At 32.6% G+C, this 17612-nt stretch overlaps 1 protein-coding gene and 1 pseudogene across 2 annotated transcripts in view; both read right to left on the bottom strand.

The window, feature by feature from the left end:
• The window catches only part of Ift74 (intraflagellar transport 74), a 67081-nt gene extending 49578 nt beyond the window's left edge, over nt 1-17503 (bottom strand). Inside the window, exons 1-8 of one of the 2 annotated variants that reach the window (XM_047525769.1) lie at nt 17320-17503; nt 13227-13365; nt 9040-9175; nt 6608-6656; nt 4599-4697; nt 4367-4427; nt 2129-2188; nt 911-972 (exon numbers count right to left, since the gene is read on the bottom strand). In XM_047525769.1, the coding sequence (XP_047381725.1) occupies nt 911-972; nt 2129-2188; nt 4367-4427; nt 4599-4697; nt 6608-6656; nt 9040-9175; nt 13227-13346 (587 nt within the window). In that variant the 5' untranslated portion in view covers nt 13347-13365; nt 17320-17503. The remainder of the gene's footprint in view (nt 1-910; nt 973-2128; nt 2189-4366; nt 4428-4598; nt 4698-6607; nt 6657-9039; nt 9176-13226; nt 13366-17319) is intronic. The other variant, XM_047525770.1, reaches the window with a different exon arrangement.
• On the bottom strand, nt 12134-12227 carry LOC124965085 (uncharacterized; annotated as a pseudogene).
• Nucleotides 17504-17612: the final 109 nt, after the last annotated feature.

Genomic DNA, 17612 nt, shown 5'->3' on the forward strand with positions numbered 1-17612 from the left:
TGGTTCAATCTCTAGTACAAAAAAAAAAAAAAAGCACTTCACAGCAGCATCAAATGATAGAGAAAAAGAAATGATTTTTCATTTAATCAACAGTGAAATTACATTTATCTTTTAAATGTTTTATTATTGTATTTCAGTATGCTGTCTGTCATGAAATATTTACTGTTTATGCAGAAGTAACATGACAGTGTATTTGCTCTTACTGAATTTCAGTGATTTTTGTTAGTAATTACCCTTACTCTCAAACAGATTTATATTAAAACATTTTGGGTACAGAATGTGCTTATGTATATGTTTATACAAAATAGCTCATCTTTTATGTTTGTGTTGTAATATACAGTATTTAATTACTGCCAAAAATTTGATGAAAAATAATTACATCTACTCATTATCTTTGTATGTATTACTGCCACTGTCACAGTTAATTTAATAACAAAGTCAAAGCTAGCTGGTATTTAGACTTTAGATAGGTTATATATAAAGACAGATAATCTACAAATACAATATAGAATACTAATACAACTATCAGCAATACTAATAAAAATATAAATAGCCTATTATAATGTATCTTTTATCAAACGGGTTAAATATCATACTTTGTTTAATATTCTAGGTTAAAATTAGAAATGGTAAATATAAAGACATTCTTATCTTAAATTGTAGGTTCTTAGGTATAGAAGTTGTTTATATTCAATCTATATAGTCATTTTCTTCACACAGAGTTTGTTGCTTAGTGATAAATGAAGATAACATGTACAAAAATAAAATTTTCATGGCAAATATCTATTTTTAAATTTAAAAAGGCTATAAGAAAAAAGTTAAAACTTCTTTAAGGAAATAAATAACTCACTAGTTAAACTACATAGTAAAACTCATTTATGAATCTTATTTTTAAATAGAATAAACTTACGCTTGTCTTTCAGTAAATATGATATCCATACTTTGAGTTTCTCGGTCATTTTGAGCTTTAAGCTGAAAACACAGTTAACACACAGAAGTTAGTGATAAAAACGTAACCATTACTGAATGCTTTCTTTAAAGGTAATTCTGGTTATGAACCAAAGAGAGGTTATTATAATAATCCTAATGCCATATACAGAATCCTGAAAAAAAACTATAGTAGTTGTTTCATTTAAGAAAGAACACCATGAGATAAAAAGAAACAGCTGTTTTCATAAGTATCATAATCTCATGCCGAAAATATTCATTTTTTCTTTAGTGATCTGTCAAATAATTCAATGTAACTTCAATTTATACAACAGCATCTCTAGAATTTGCTGGGTTTTCAATAAACATATGATTAATAATGTGAAGAATTTAGAACCAGCATGAGTTTTAGTCTTACATCACTCAGTATTTACATGAGTATTCCTAGTTGACTACCTGTGGGTATCTAGACTAGAATTTGGACATATCCCAAATAACTGACAAAGCACAAAAAGAAGTTCTTAGTTTTTATTTCTAGCACAGTTCTTAATGTGTGAGGTCTACTGTATTCTAAGCATAAAAATAATCTACTAAAATATCATGGTTGTAGAACCTCAAATTTAGAAGAGTCATTTTATAAATTTTACATTTTCACCAAATAGTTTCTGGTTATGTAAATAAATTATAAGCTATACAAGTTATGAGCTTTATGTTATTTTTGTTCAAATATTTATAATCAAAGTAAGATAGCTGTTAACATTTCATTGCTTTCTAACAGTTAATCTGAATACATTGAAAACCAATTTTCATTTACCAAAGGTCATATATCTGACATCATATCTACTCATTTTTCTCCCTTAAAACTATGAAAAGGTGCCATTTACCTCTACTGAGTACTCAGTTCCACTTATACAAAAAATAAAACAGAAGAATTTTTAACTAATGTATATATATAGAAGGCACTCTAATGCTGAGAGCCTGGTGGACAGACTGGGAAGCATCTACTTGAAGGAACCACTCAATAGAAGGAAATTAAAAAGAGCAACTAAGGGGGCTCAACTATAACAGTGATATTTAGAATCAAAGTAATACCCATCCCTAAGGCCCAAAAGATTTTACCAAACTATTTCTAGATATAAATGCTTTATTTTGGAGATATTATTTTTATAAATCTAATGCTTATATTTATAAATTCTCTTACCATGTTGTAATCATTCATTACTTCTTCCATTTCAGTATTGGTATTAAGTTTATCTACCAACTAAAAACAAAAATACAAAACAAAAAACCCACATTCTGTTAGTCTTAACTTTTTATATAATTCAAGCTCACATAATGAGTAGTAATTTAAGTACAAATACTTCTAAGTATCTTACCTTCTAAGATAAAATATTGAGTTAACTAAATAAATATATACAATGCACTTGGTCAAAAAGTAAACTACAGTTTTAGTGTGGAAAAATGAGCAAAAGTGAAATACTCTTCCTGCAGATCATACCTTGAACAGCTTTGGGTGCTCTGAAAAGATAGCTTAGTTTATAAGGGTCTAGAAAGGACTAAAGTTTGTCAGATTTGTCACTCTTATTTTTTTCCTAGGAAAGAAGAAAGTTAATGGGTTTTCCAGTTTACACTAGTGAAAATGTAAAACATCTTTCTTTATCTAAAAATTTTTTAAAAATCAACAAGGGAATCTATAGAAAACACAGTAGTAAATCTACTTCAAAAAGTTGGATAATGATATTAATAGCTAACACAAAGTATTTACCTGTGCCAAATACTGTTACATGTACTAACTTATTTAGTTTTTAAGATTACTCTATGAAGTAAATATTATTATCTACATTTTACAGATAAAGAAATTTAGGAAGTAGTGGAACTAGAATTTGAACAGGAAATCAAACTAAACACTGAAAGTAAACAGTGTAAGTGTAATTGATGATAAAAGACTAAGCTTTATTAATGTAGGATATATTAGTATATATCACATCTTCTCATTTGTTATATACATAAGTGCTAGTAAGATTTAGTATTTATTAAATTCTAACTGTAGGGCAGATTCCTAGTTAAGTGTTTTCTATTTATTATGTGTTAGTTCATTAAACCTATAAACAGTATATTTTACACATTATTCAAATCTTTTTTTTCTTTCTCTCTCTTTTTTTTTTTTTTTTTTTGGTGAGACTGGAGATTGAACCCACAGGAGCTTTATCTCTAAGTTACATCCCCAGGTTTTTTTATTTTGAGAAAGGGTATCCTGCTAAATGGATGAGGCTGGCATAGAACTTGGAATCCTCTTGCCTTAGTCTCATGAGTTGCTGGGATTACAGGTGTTCACCACTATGTCCACCTTATTAAGTAATTTATCAAATACATATCAGCATAACTAATAATTACTTTCATCTACTGTCATTTCCTATCTTGTAAGGATATTTCTCTCATATTTAGAATAGAACATTTACTAAAGAAAATCTCACTGAATATTAGATGTTACAAAATGTTTGTTATGGATTGTGTGGTTCTGAAAATTTAAGAATTAAAATATACTATAATCAGCAAAATTTTATTGCTAAGCAAAATGTAAAATATAAAGTAGGTATATCAGAATTTATGCAATCATTCTTTTAAAAATTTTTTTAGATGTTGATAGACCTTTATTTTATTCATTTATTTACATGTGGTGCTGAGAATCAAACCCAGTACCTCACACATGCTAGGCAAGCACTCTACCACTGAGCCACAACCCCAGCCCCATAATTTATGTAATCATTCTTAATAGGAGTAGTCAGATAAAAGTGTATCACTTTCATTAAATCCAGAAACCACTGCTGTCTAATGTCCCAAGGAATCAGAAGAAAGAAAATTCTGACAATGAAAATTTTCATGGAACCCACAACACCCAAAGGACTGAAGCAGTTATCGTAGTTTTTACTTAACCAACTGTTTTTACTTAAAGTTCACGCTGGGAAGAATACTTGGTGGAACTGTGTTTGTTACACACTCTATTTTGACAAAAAATACACACACACAATAAAACATACAGATGGAGGTAATTGGTGTGCTAACTAATAAAATTTTAAAAATTTCATAATGGCAACATTCCATAAAAGAGTAAAATGTGTTTTTAAAATAGTGGCATTGCTGGTGCTTATAAATTCTAGTACTTCTTAAATTATTATTTTAGTATCATTATGGGGATAAAAGCATGTGTGTTTGTGTATTCTATTCATAAAAAAATGTGTTTTAAAACATATTGGAAGAATACATATCAATCTGATAAGTCAAATAATTTCTGGGGAGGAAAATGAAGGAGAAAAGAAAGGGGCACTTTATTCTCTACACATTTTATAGATTGAATCTTTCACATAAGTATATATTCATGTATTCTTAAGCTATTAAAAAAATGAAAATATTCAAAGCAAATTCAGAAAAGAGAAAATACCATGTTGTAGTCTGCTAGTTGTCCTTGAAACTCTTTGATTTCAACAGCTAAAGTCTCTGCTCTGGAAGCATAAAATAAATACATTCATGTAAACATTATGGATAACTACTAATTCATATTCTTTATGGATATATAATGAGTATTAAATTAATACTTATGAGTATTAAATTAATACTTATTCAGTAGTAAGAGTACATAATAAAAATGTTTCATATTTTAACTGCAAAGTTACCTCTTTTCATACGACAAATACACTGAATTCTCTTGATTATGCATTTCTATTTCTTTCTGAAGTTTATTAATTTCAGTTGTAAGTTCACTTATTTTACTTCTATAGAGAAAAGAAAGAGGCAAGTCAGTCATACTTCTAATCTAGAAAAAACTTTCTAGTTCAACAAAACAAACTTTTCATAAATATGTAATAATATAACTAGTGTGAAATTTGCTAAGAAAAGAAGTTTCAGTGGTTTATTTGACTAAGAATGAGGACTATCTCATCCGATTCTACTCAACTGATGAGAAATTGACATAGATTCTCTAATCATTAAGAAAGGTCGAAAAGGTAGAGAACTAAAACCTAGTCAAACAGATGTAGATTTCTGTCATCCTTACAATTGCTACAATTTTTCTATAGTAGCATTACTAACAATTTAGGTCAGTGACTGATAGCTTTGTGGTAGAGGGCTATCTTGTGCACTACAGTATGTATATAAGCATCCCTGGTCTCAATGCCAGCAGTAAAAACCCCAATTTTGACAATCAGAAATGTGTATAAAAATTGCCAAATATTTACTGATGGAATCACCACAGTTGAGAACTAAGGCTCTAGAGAAACAATTATACAAACAGAAGTATTCTTTGATGCAGAAGCACTAAACCTAAAAAGAAGCAATGTAATAAGCAGGCATTGTTTTATTTCTTTTTTTTTTGATTAAAATGTCACTGAATATCTGAGACATTATTATACATACGCTGGACTTACTATTTTTGTTACTAACCTTAGTTTTAAGGAAAGATGGCAGAAACCTATCCCTTTCTTTATTTTGAGAATCAAAATGATTGAGGTAATTAAGAAACAAAAGAACTAAGAAAGAAAACAAGGCTTTTAAGGCATGATAGGATGGATTAAATTAAATGGAAATAAGAGAGAAAGAAGATACAGATGATGGGGGCTGGGTTTGTGGTTCAGTGGTAGTGTGCTTGCCTAGCACATATGAGGCCCTGAGTTCAATCCTCAGTACCATATAAAAATAAAATAAAGGTATTGTCTCCACCTACAATTAACAACAACAACAAAAAAGTAAAACAAAATTTAAAAAAAGAGGATACAGATGAGGAGCCAAAAAGAAAATAAATTAAAATAGGAAAACCGAGATAGAACAGTAGAAAATCCAAGCAAAGAAATGGTAGGTAGAAAATGACAAAAAATTCTAAATTTGGAATTGGAAAATGACAAGTTCTTAATTTAGAGCTACACATTTAAGAGATATATGACAAAGCTTACAGATTAATTAAAATTATGTCATATTTTAGCAACTGACCAATCATATATTTACCTAAAACCCTATGCTGATTAGGGTGTCATAAAAAAGTATATACATTTTTCCTTTTTTATTAGGTGTAACTGGTGACATTCCAATGATACATGTTAGAACATTATTTTTATCATTAGATGAAAACAGTAAACTTTATGATATGGTTTGAATGTATGTGTTCCCAATTCAACAGTATACAGAGGTAGAACCTAAGAGGTGATGAGGGCAGGAAGGCTGTGCCCTCATACATGGGATTAGGGAGTACCTTATGAAAGGGCTGGAGGGAACTAGTAGGCCCTGTTTCGCTCTTTTATCATGTGAGGAAGGACACTAGATTGGGCCATCTATTGAAACAGGCCTGAACCAAACACTGAACCTATGAGCAACCTGATCCTAGACTTCCTAACATCCAGAACTAAGAGAAATAAATTTCCATAATAATTAAATTACACAGGTTCAGGCATTCTGATATAGAAGTACAAACATACTGAGACAAAATATACAGCTCACATATATACAAATACACAAAAGTTTAAATTTTAGTCTAACTGTATTATCATATCTATTTTACAGAATAGCCAAATTAACAAGAAATTGATAGACTACAAAATAATTCTTAGAAATTAACAGACATCTAATTATTATGATAAGCACCACAGATAAAACTTCATGATCACTCACTGAAAGACATGTTTATTTAACATACCTAAGAAGTCCAAGATAATAAGATTTGTCTAAAATTTGCCTCTGGGGACCTAAAAAAATGTTTACATGTTAGTGTTCAGTTTCAAAATGCCAGCAAAATAGCAAATCCAAAGCATAACCAGAATTACATGTCACAGTTCTGAGAGCCTTAATGAATGCCCCAAAACATTAAGAAGATTCACTAATGGGCTGGGGACATAGCTCAGTTGGTAGAGTCCTTGCCTTGCAAGCACAAGGCCCTGGGTTTAATCCCCAGCACCGCAAAAACAAAACAAAACAAAACAAAAAAAACAAGAAGATTCACAAAAATGGAAGAGAACCAGTATCTTAGAATCATGATATTTGAAGATGATATTTTAAGACCACAAAGATGGGATGAGGTGATACTATTAAGATAGTAGACTCATGGGACAGGTTAACTAAATGGAAACTGGGAATAAGGGAGCCTAAAACAGAGTTGCCCAAAAGAAGTTTCTCCAACAAAATGTATTAGTACTGTCCAATTAAGAACAGCTCCATGTAACTATTGAGCACTTGAAATATGGCTGGTGCTACTAAGGAAATGAATTTTTATTTTACTTAATTTTAATTTAATTTGAGTATTACATGTGACTATCAGATACTGGAGAGTGCAAATATTCCTAAATATTTCTAAGAGACAACAATTTTCCAAAATTCTCTTAGAGATGTTTAAAAACATATGTTACATTTCAGTAGAATGAAGCAAGTATTCCTAGGGGGTTGGGGCATAGCTCAGTGGTAGAATGTTTGCCTGTAGGGCCCTGGTTTTGATCCCCAGCATGGCAAACAAAACAATAACAAATAATCCCAAAAAAGTATTCCTAGGTTAAATGTCCCAAATCGTACAAGGGATGAAATGTCTTGCAAAGTGTGAGAAGTCAGTCTAGAGAGTACTGCCTGTAAGGTCTATTCTTAGTAGAAAGGGGAAACGTCTTATAATAACCGGAAATGGGACACTAGAACAACTAAGAACAAAAGTCACAGCAGATTGTGGTGCATAGTGGTAACAATCTGAACTCTCTCATGTAAGGCTTTGCAGTATACTGGTAGAAACTGACCATCTTAAATGATACTTGGTCTGTTTTGAAGAAGTTCATACAGTATAAATATCTGACACATCAGTTGTTTGTATCCTTAATGTTTTCCAATAATATTAAATATTTAAACATTACTTTAAATATATTTTAAAGACTAGTTAAACAACTATATAATTTTGCTTCATTTTTTCATAGTATTTACAATTATTAAAATCATTTATAAATAATCAGTTGTTTTTTAATATTAGTGAGCTCATTCATTCATAAGTAAGAAAATTTGTTTCCTGAAAGGCATGACAAATTATAAAACAGTACAGTCATCTTGAGGTAACTGTAGGGGATTGATTCTTGGACCCCTGTACAGATACCAAAATCCAGGAATACTCAAGTCCCTATGTACAATGGCCTAGTATTTGCTATTGTACATAACCTGTGTATATCATCCCATATAGCTTAAATTATGTCTGGATTACTTATAATACCTAATATAACATAAATGCCATGTAAATAGCTCCTGCACTATATTGTTTAGAGAATAATGACAAGAAAAGACCCTGTATATGTTGAGTAGAAATGCGGATTTTTCAACTATTTTTGATCCGTGGCTGACCAAATCTGCAGATGTGAAGCACTAAATAATAAGGGTCAACTGCACTATGTATCTTAAAAATAATTTTGTAATAGAATATCTTCTTCCTGATAAATCATTTGTCACAAAGAAAGAACAGTAATTTTTTTTTTGACTGGGTAGTTGAACTGGTTTCCCATAGGCTAGGCAAGTGCTCTTCACTGAGCTACGTCCCCAGTCACTTGTCAGAAATAGAGAAAATAAAGAACTTTTCACAAAAAAGTTTACCAAGATTTGCTTACATAGATCACAAACACAATATACGATTGTTATCTTTCTAAATAGAGGCATAATGAGAGATTCAGTAGAGACCTATGTGCTAGCCTTATTTCCTTATTTAAGGATTAAAATGAAGTAGCAATTATTTGAAAAAAGGAACATTTCTTGACTCACTGCTTATAAAGACCAGTATTTTAATAGCATCATTTTCATATGAAAATTATCAAACAGTATATCAGAATATTGCTACATGATGCTAGAAATTGTTTTCAATGCTAAGCTTTTTTTCAAACTATTTTGAATTCCTTTAAATTACAACAAAGCTCCGTATTCAGAAAAGTGAATATCAAATTAACTCATATGTTTATAACTTACTAGTTTATGATGTGTTTTCATATTCATTCTGCTGTTATCTCACAACAATTTTATGAATCAAAGAATAAGAATTATATGTTCTAATTCTGATTTGGTTATATGGTACTGTAATACTTTTTGTACGAAATAGACTTATCTTCATAAAACAAATACCTTTCATCCCAGTTTTCATTCCACTCAAACCTTGCTGTGTTACAGGACGATCAGCAACTTTGATTTGAGATGACAGAACACCACCAGTCCCCATGGGACCACCACGAGAACCTGGTCTTGCTGTTCCAGGAGGCAACTAAATGACAAAATTTTACTTCATTAAAATGGAAAAAAAAAAAAAAAGTCTCTCTACTATTGTAAAGATAAGTTTTTAAAAAATTAAAATTCTACACAATTTGCAAAATATTCCTTGCATTTTTGACTATATTAAATACTAAATACTATTTGACATTATTAAATAATGAATTTCTTTAATATTTAAATTTCTATAACTATTACACAATATATTTCATTAACATTTTAAATTCGGTTTATAGATATTATTTATAATATACTCAAACTAGAAAGGAACTAAATATCCACCACAGGACATGGTTAAATAAGTTGTACCATATAAAAAAGCAGTTTATAAAAGTTTATAAAATTAAAAAAATTTGTAATTCCATTTTTATAAAACAAAAAAGTCTGGAGATTCATATGAAAATAGGAACAATGGTTATTTCTACATAAAGATAACAATTGACTTTTATTTTATCCTTTATATAAAGTGGTGTTTGGGGTATTATAGTAGGTATATATTATCTCTAAAATAAAAAAAAAGAAGGAAATCTTCTTTTGAAAAAAAAAATGGATATGATTCCATCGCAAGGTCATGTAAACTACTAAAGAGCTTATATCATTTAGCAAACATTTGTAATCTCTATTTCATGTCAGCTAAATCCAGTGTAACATTACATACCCCAAAGAAAGAACAAGATTCCTTTTCATCAGTTCATAAAGTATATTCAGGCATAGGAAAGTATAAAAGACAATCTGAAACTGTTCCAAAATATTCCTCCTTCTGTTTATTTTCTTACCATCTTTTTTGTAACCCTCTAACCAAGAGCAAAGTTGATAGTAGTAGATAAAATATGAGGTAGAAATTTTAGATAGGAGTTGAATATGACTACTGCCATTCATTTCGATTGCTCTTAGTTCTGTTAGTTGGTAACCTTTAATTCTATGAGACAACATAGTTCTTCAAGTGATTATGAAAATTGCCTGGGAATTATTTTGGGTAAAGGGCCAATAATAGCACACATTCCAGAAAAAACACTGAACTCAGAAATAACATCAACTACAAATTCAAATAAAATGAATTCAGGGTAAACCCAAGAGATTCTAGAAGAGAATGACAAATCTCTTGCTGGGTAAACCTAAATAATTTTCTCTTTTGCTTTATGCAAGTATAATTTTGAGAGTTATTCAAATAATGGTACTACTTTTTTTTCATTCACCAGATGAAAGTATATAGAAGTATAAATTCAAACTACACATTAAGAAGAATGAAATGGATATATTTGTACTCACATGGAAATATATTCACAATGTTATTGAAACAAAAAGGAGATACATATCAGTGTATATATTGTGTGCATGTACAAATGTGTTACAACAAATCCCATAATGTGCAACTATAATGCACCAATAAAAAATATGGACAGATTATCAATGCACATAGTATTATCATGATTTTGGAACAGACCAAAACCATACAAATTATATGTGCATATGTGTTTGGGTGTTTGTAAAAGCACAGAAAAAAAAAAAATCTAGAAGATAACACACAACACTATTGACAGTGTTTATACATTCAACAGGAAGAAACTCCATTACTTTGATGTTTGCATATTTTAAGATGATTATTATTATTTTTGAAAATGCAAACATTAATAAGTGGCAATGCTAGATTTGTTTTGTAAATATTTAATTAACAAGCATTAATTCTTACTAGAACAAAGAAAAAGATACCCTTGCTTAGTATATCTAAGACTTCAGAAAAATTATTTCTAAGTTGGTGTGATAATACTGCCTAAAACTCTGGAAAAATCTGAAAACATTAGGAATACTGATTTTAACAAAGCTATTCCTGCCCCACAAAATAAACACAGGACCAAGTATTATCTGTTGTTTGCAGTAACTTGTGCATCAGCTTTAAGCACACTGAGTTAGTCAGTCATGTGTGTGAATATCAGAGAAAATACTATGGTCATTGTGGTATATTCATTTCTTTCTACTTCATTTTTTATGCACATAAATGTATGTTTATAAGTTAAGTTGAGGTTATATTTCTTTTTTCTTAATACTATATGAAAAAGAATTTTTCCTGGCCTGATGGCACATGCCTGAAATCCCAGTGACCTGGGAGCCTGAGGCAGGAGGATCACAAGTTCAAAGCCAGCCTCAGCAACTTGGTGAGACCCTTTTACTAAATAAAATATAAAAAGGGATAGGGATGTGACTTAGTGGTTAAGTGTCTCTCAGTTCAATCCCTAATACAAAAAAAAAAAAAATTCTTTTCTCAAATACATTTGAAAATAAATTTTAATGGCTATCTAATAGTTTATTATAGGGATAAAAATATAATTTAAGACTCACTTGTTCAAGATCAATAGGTTTCAAAATTGTTCCTATTATAATAATTATAAATATGTAATAGTATATACAGGATATTCTTCTGCTTAGAATTATGTTTATAAGCCAGGCATGGTGGCACATGCCTATAATCCCTATAGCTCAGGAGGCTGAGGCAGGAGGGTCCCAAGTTGAAAGTCAGCCTCAGCAAAAGCAAGTTGCTAAGCAACTCAGTGAGGCCCTGTCTCCAAATAAAATACAAAATAGGGCTGGGAATATGGCTCAGTGGCCAAGTGCCCCTGAGTTCAATCCCCAGTATCCCCCCGAAAAAAGAAATATGTTTATAAACTTTTCCAACTTTTTCTAATGTAGTGTTTTCCTTCTTGATTCACTGATTTATGACATTATGCTCTTAACATTTAGCAGTCTGTTTCTAAGATTGCTGTAGCAATTAGAACATAGTTTTGCTCATACTCATCCTTTACAAAATTTTTTAGGCTATTATGCTTTTTATTATTTTGGTTTTTTATTCTAGATGAATTTTGGAATAATTTTATAATAGCATTCCCCCCAACCTTCAGAAGAAATATCAAGGAATTCTTTTTTTTTTTATTGTAAACAAATGGGATACATGTTGTTTAAAAATATGGAACGCTTCACGAATTTGCGTGTCATCCATGCTAATCTTCTCTGTATCGTTCCAATTTTAGTATATGTGCTGCCGAAGCGAGCACAATATCATGGAATTCTGATTGGACATAAGATTGATAGCCTTAATGGAGAAATAACTTATAAATTAGTAAAGTCTGCTATTTCATTTTAAGATTCTAAACCCTGTTTTTATAAATACTTTTACCAGTTTATCATTTTCATGGTGTTTTCAGTTTTTGTAATTCAAACTGATAAATCTGAAATTATTATTCTTTACAGTACTTGGCATTTCAGTCCTTATTAGAAAGCCCTAGCCTATATCAAGTTTGTACAAAATACTTGGCTATATTTTTCTCTTATACAGCTATGATTCCATTTTTAAAATATCAAATTTCTAAACTATTTGGAATTCTGATAAAAGATGTAAGACAGGGATCAAAAACTTTTTAAACAAATGGTTTGTTTTGGGAATGTTCTAATGAATACTCTATGCTTTTCCAATTAATTTGAAACGCCATCTTAATCATTAATTCTTACATATGCTTGATTCTATTTCTAGTCTATTTCATTTCATTTGCTTCTCTCCGCAATACACTATACCATTTAAATTATTGTCACTTTAAAATAAATTTGAGGATCAGCAACAGTGGGCAACATCCTTCAGTGGTATCTTCCCAAAATTGTCCCGTATTTACATTTTCACGTTTTACAAAAAACAAACATATTGCCAGACATAGCAGTGCACACCTGTAATCCCAGTAGCTCAGGAGGCTAAGGCAGGAGGATCACAAGTTCAAAGTCATCCTCAGCAACTTAGCAAGGCCCTAAACAACTTAGCAAGACTCTGTCTCAAAATAAAAAATAGAAATAGCTGGGGATGTGGCTCAGTGGTTACGCATCCCTGGGTTCAATCTCTGGTACCTAAAAGCAAAAACCCAAAAAACAAAAAAACCAAACATATTTATATAACTATGCTTAATGAGTAAAGAACACAAAGCAGAATCTCTTATACAGAGAAAATTTCCAACTTCTACCAGGATGTATGCACAAGCATTCCACAAATTTGTTTTATTTAAACTTACTCCAGTTGTCACTCGACTACTTCCTGATAGGGGTCGTATTCCAGAAGGTGGCCTTCCTGTCAACCCAATTCCACTTCGTGAAACAGGGCGAGATGCTGACGATTTGTGATTACTGGCCATTGTTTGTTCACTTTAACCACTGTTTGGAAACAATAAATAGTTCATAAATAGTTCAATTTTCCTTTGATGTCTTTTATAGCAAGATACAATTGGCCCATCATACCCTTTCTTCAAACATTTAATTTCTGATGATTATTCTTGCACATTACCATTCCAGGTACACTACAAGGTTAATCCTGCTTTGATTTTGTTCAAATTTGACATTAACTTATTATATTATATCCCATCATCCTATATATACAACACCTATAAAAATAAACTGAGCAATTTTATAGATGTCCTATAAAGATCCATAGAACACAGGGCATAATGGGTTAATGTTCCATTCAGAACTATGGGACCACTTATTACATGATTCTTTCCTTATTTCCCTGTTATTTTACAAGCCCCTCTAAATTAACTCTCTCTCTGGTATTTCTGATCCTTAACAATGTTTCTATCTAACCTCTGTTCCTATCACCATCATAAAATTATTTCCTACTAAATGGAAAATTAGGTCTTAAACTCTTAACACCTTTAGAACACCTAATCCATTTTGCCCTCTAATCTCAGTAGCCATTTCTATTCTCATTCAAGATCAATATCTATTCTGATTTGTCCACTTGATCCCATCTCCTTTGGGCATTACCCTCATTCCTGTTGATTGCTTGAAACTTTTCTCCAATCTCTTAGTCAGTTTTTTGCTAACCATAAAAGCTAATCTCTTGATCTTATAACCACTCTATCCCAGATAGTTTTTCCTTATGTAACCAATCTCTTAAGAGAACCCTATTTTGCCAGGCATGGTGGGGCAAGCTTCTAATACCAGATTCAGAAGACTGAGGCAGGAGAACTGCAAGTTTGAGGCCATCCTCAACAACTTAGCAAGACCCTGTCTCAAAATAAAAGAAAAAGGTTCTATCATATGTGGAAGCTAGCATATAATAAAGGAAAAGGGGAAGGAAGGATAAGATGACATAAAGAACCAGTCAAATACAGATTAATAGAGGAGCAAAAGGAAGTCTAGTAGAGTAGAGGAAATGGGTGGGCAGGACCAGAGGGAAAGGGGGTAGGGAACAGGAGGGATCATGAACTGAAATTGATTTCCATGCATGTATGAATTTGTCAGGATAAACCCAACTATTATGTATAACCATAAAGCCCTAATAAAAAATAAAACATTTTAAAAAATAAAGAAAAAGGGCTGGAAATGTAGCTCAGTGGTGAGGACCCCGAGGTTCTATCCCAAGTACTTTCCCTACCCCACCAAAAAAGAAGATCCTATTTCCACTATTTCCTGGGGGCCCACTATTCCATTCAAATGACCCCTGCCAATATTGTCAAGGATGTGTCATCTGTTACTAGTTTCTATTCTTATATGAAAGAATCCATAACATTCTACTTTCAATCATCATTTTCAGGCTCCTTAATCTTATTCTGCCTGCCCTTAAGTAGCCGTATTCCCCAAGATATCATCCAGTCTTTTTTTTTTTTTTTTTTTAACACTAAGCTCTTTAGGTCACCTCAACCACACTAAGGCTTTAATAATAAAAGCTGATGATTCACAACTCTCTATGTCCAGTCCTGACACCCTCAGCTTAAGGTATTTATATCCAAATAACTAAGACTTAATATCTCAACTTGGATGTTTTCTAAATATTTCAAAATGGATATATGTAAAATCTAATGTTATGATATATATGATATATATGTAAATCTAAAGTTATGATCATCTCCCCAAGTTGTTCTTTGTTGGTCCCACCTTCTAGTCATACCTAAGTCAGACCCTTCATCCTTGGTTTCTCCTCTCCTTTCCTTCCCAGAGCTTATCAAATGGTTCTACTGATTTTATTCCTAAATGTTTAACATGTGCCTTCTTCTCTATTCCTATAACACTGGTCAATTCAAGGCCTCAATTACTCAAGTGGATTATTACATCAGCCTCTTAACTAGTCTCCCTGCCTAACACACGTCTTGCCTCTTATCTTCTCTAGGAATCCTTCTATGACCACTCCATAACAATTTCCACTTTCTTTAATTTGAATTTGTTGGTCAGTACTATATGCTACTATGCATCCTGCACATGTATCTATCTTAATACCTATATAAATTGAAATGATCTGCCTAAGTATTTCTCTCCCTTTACAGGGAAAGCTGGATTTTATTCATCATTATATCCCCAGCATCTGTCTCAATGATAGACAGAAACTTTATTGCCTTTTATACCTCTTCAATCTCCTCCTATACTAAGGGACTGGCAATTACAAAAATTTACTAAATTTGGCCAGGGATATAGTTCAGTGATAGAATGCATGCCTAACAAGCAGAAGACCCTGCATTCGATCCCAATAATAAAAAGGGAAAATTTTACTAAACTGTCTAAACAAAGAAATGATAAATGTTTGCAGAGATAGATAAGATTAATCTGATTTAAATATTACATAATGTACACATTTTGAATCTCATTATCACATTGTGTACAATTTTTTATTTATCAATAATAAATTTAATAAAAATTTTTAAATAAACAAAAATGCGATGTTTGCAAACAAAACATATGGTGAACTAAAATAGTTTCTGTGTTTTATGACCTATACCCCGTAATTCTCTGGCTTTTCTTTGTAGCCCCCATGATTATTCTTGCCTTTGGTTTTTTGTGTTTTTTTTTTTTTAATGCTAGGAAATGAACCTAGGGCCTCAAGCATCTTGGCAAGTGAGGTAAGTACTCTACCATTGAGTTACATACCAGGCCCTTTCTGTTTATTTATTTTAATTTTGAGTCAGGGTTTGGTTAAGTTGCCCAAGAGGACCTCCTGCAGTTCTCTGCCTCAACCTCTCAATCACATGCATTCACTGTGCCTGACTTGCTTTTATTCCTTTTACTATCCTACATCCTTTAACTATGCTGATGACTCATATATCAATATCTATCCTCCTGTCCTTTAAACTGAGCACCACTTCTGATTTTCAATTTTTCCCTGGAAATTTCCAATCAGATATACTATTATTACTTCATACTGATAAGTGTACACCAAACTTAAATCTTCCCATCCCAAATTGCCTGCCGTTTTGAACTCTGCAGACAAAGGTACAGAATTATTTCAAATGGAAAAGATAATTTCTTGAAATGAGTTTTTGAAAGGAAAATGGGGTTTACAATCAAAACGGTTTCTCCAAGGGTAATACAATTAAACTCTGGTTTCCAGCAAGATCAGTCATGGTCATTTTAGCTTTCCTGATAACTCTCAAGAAAATTGCCAATATACAAAAATTCCACCTGATTTTCTTTGCCACTGCTCTACTGGTAGTGGGAAAGGCTTAGCATTTACATCAGTCTCAGTAGGATTAAGAAAAAGAGGTAAGAGAAGTACTAGTAACAAACTGTGGGATTCAAATATTCACACAACCTTCGGGATTATTCACACAATCACTGGGCAGCCTGTCAGTTGGTCACAAAGGTATACAAAATATAACTCTTGACAGTTACCAGCTGCCTAATCTTGACACACACTTAGCCCCTCTGGATGTTGTTCCTCACATCTAAAATAGAAGGGTGGCCATGAGCTCTACCTTGCACAACTGTCGTGAAGATCAGATACCATATGCAACACATCTGGCTCCTAAGCATTACTAACACTGTCCTCCCTAAACCAACCATCCCCACATGTGTTCCTAAGTCCCTTACACTGTAGCCGAAGGACAAATCTACTACTCTTGAGTAAAATTTTTCAGCCCAGCCCACAGTGACTCTCTGAGGCTCTGGGATCCTTCCCTCTAGCCCCTCGTGGAGGGTCTCCTCTGGAGACTACTGGAGATCGCTGCGCACCCTTTTGCCAGAGCAGAAAACTTCACTGGCCAGGCACCGGGCCCCGAAGTCAACAGCTGAGAGCTGAAGATTTCTAAATTGTTTCGTTTGGAGCAAATCAGCGCCGCCTGCATAAAGACCCGGCGGACAAAGATGTGAGAGAAAGAGATGGAACCTGGGCTTTCTCACCTCCGCGGCGCGGAAGGAGGGCGATCGCAAGGGTTCGGCGCGCTCCACTCTTTCCGAGGCCGCCACTGCCGAGAAACCCACCAGCCAGTGTTTCCCTACTCGCGAATCCGGGTCACTCAGGGGCCGCTTTTCGGGCCTGGGGCCCTCGGGCCTAACCGGTTGCGGCTGCGTGCCGCCGCGTATCCCGGCAACCGGGGCGAAGCTGAAGAAGGGCCCTGCGCCGGATTGGTCAATCCTCGGCGAGAGATCCCGGTACCCACAAATGAACGAGACCAAACTTCTATCGCGATATT

The sequence above is a fragment of the Sciurus carolinensis genome, chromosome 14, assembly GCF_902686445.1.
Source record: "Sciurus carolinensis chromosome 14, mSciCar1.2, whole genome shotgun sequence".
Taxonomy (NCBI): Eukaryota; Metazoa; Chordata; class Mammalia; order Rodentia; family Sciuridae; genus Sciurus; species Sciurus carolinensis.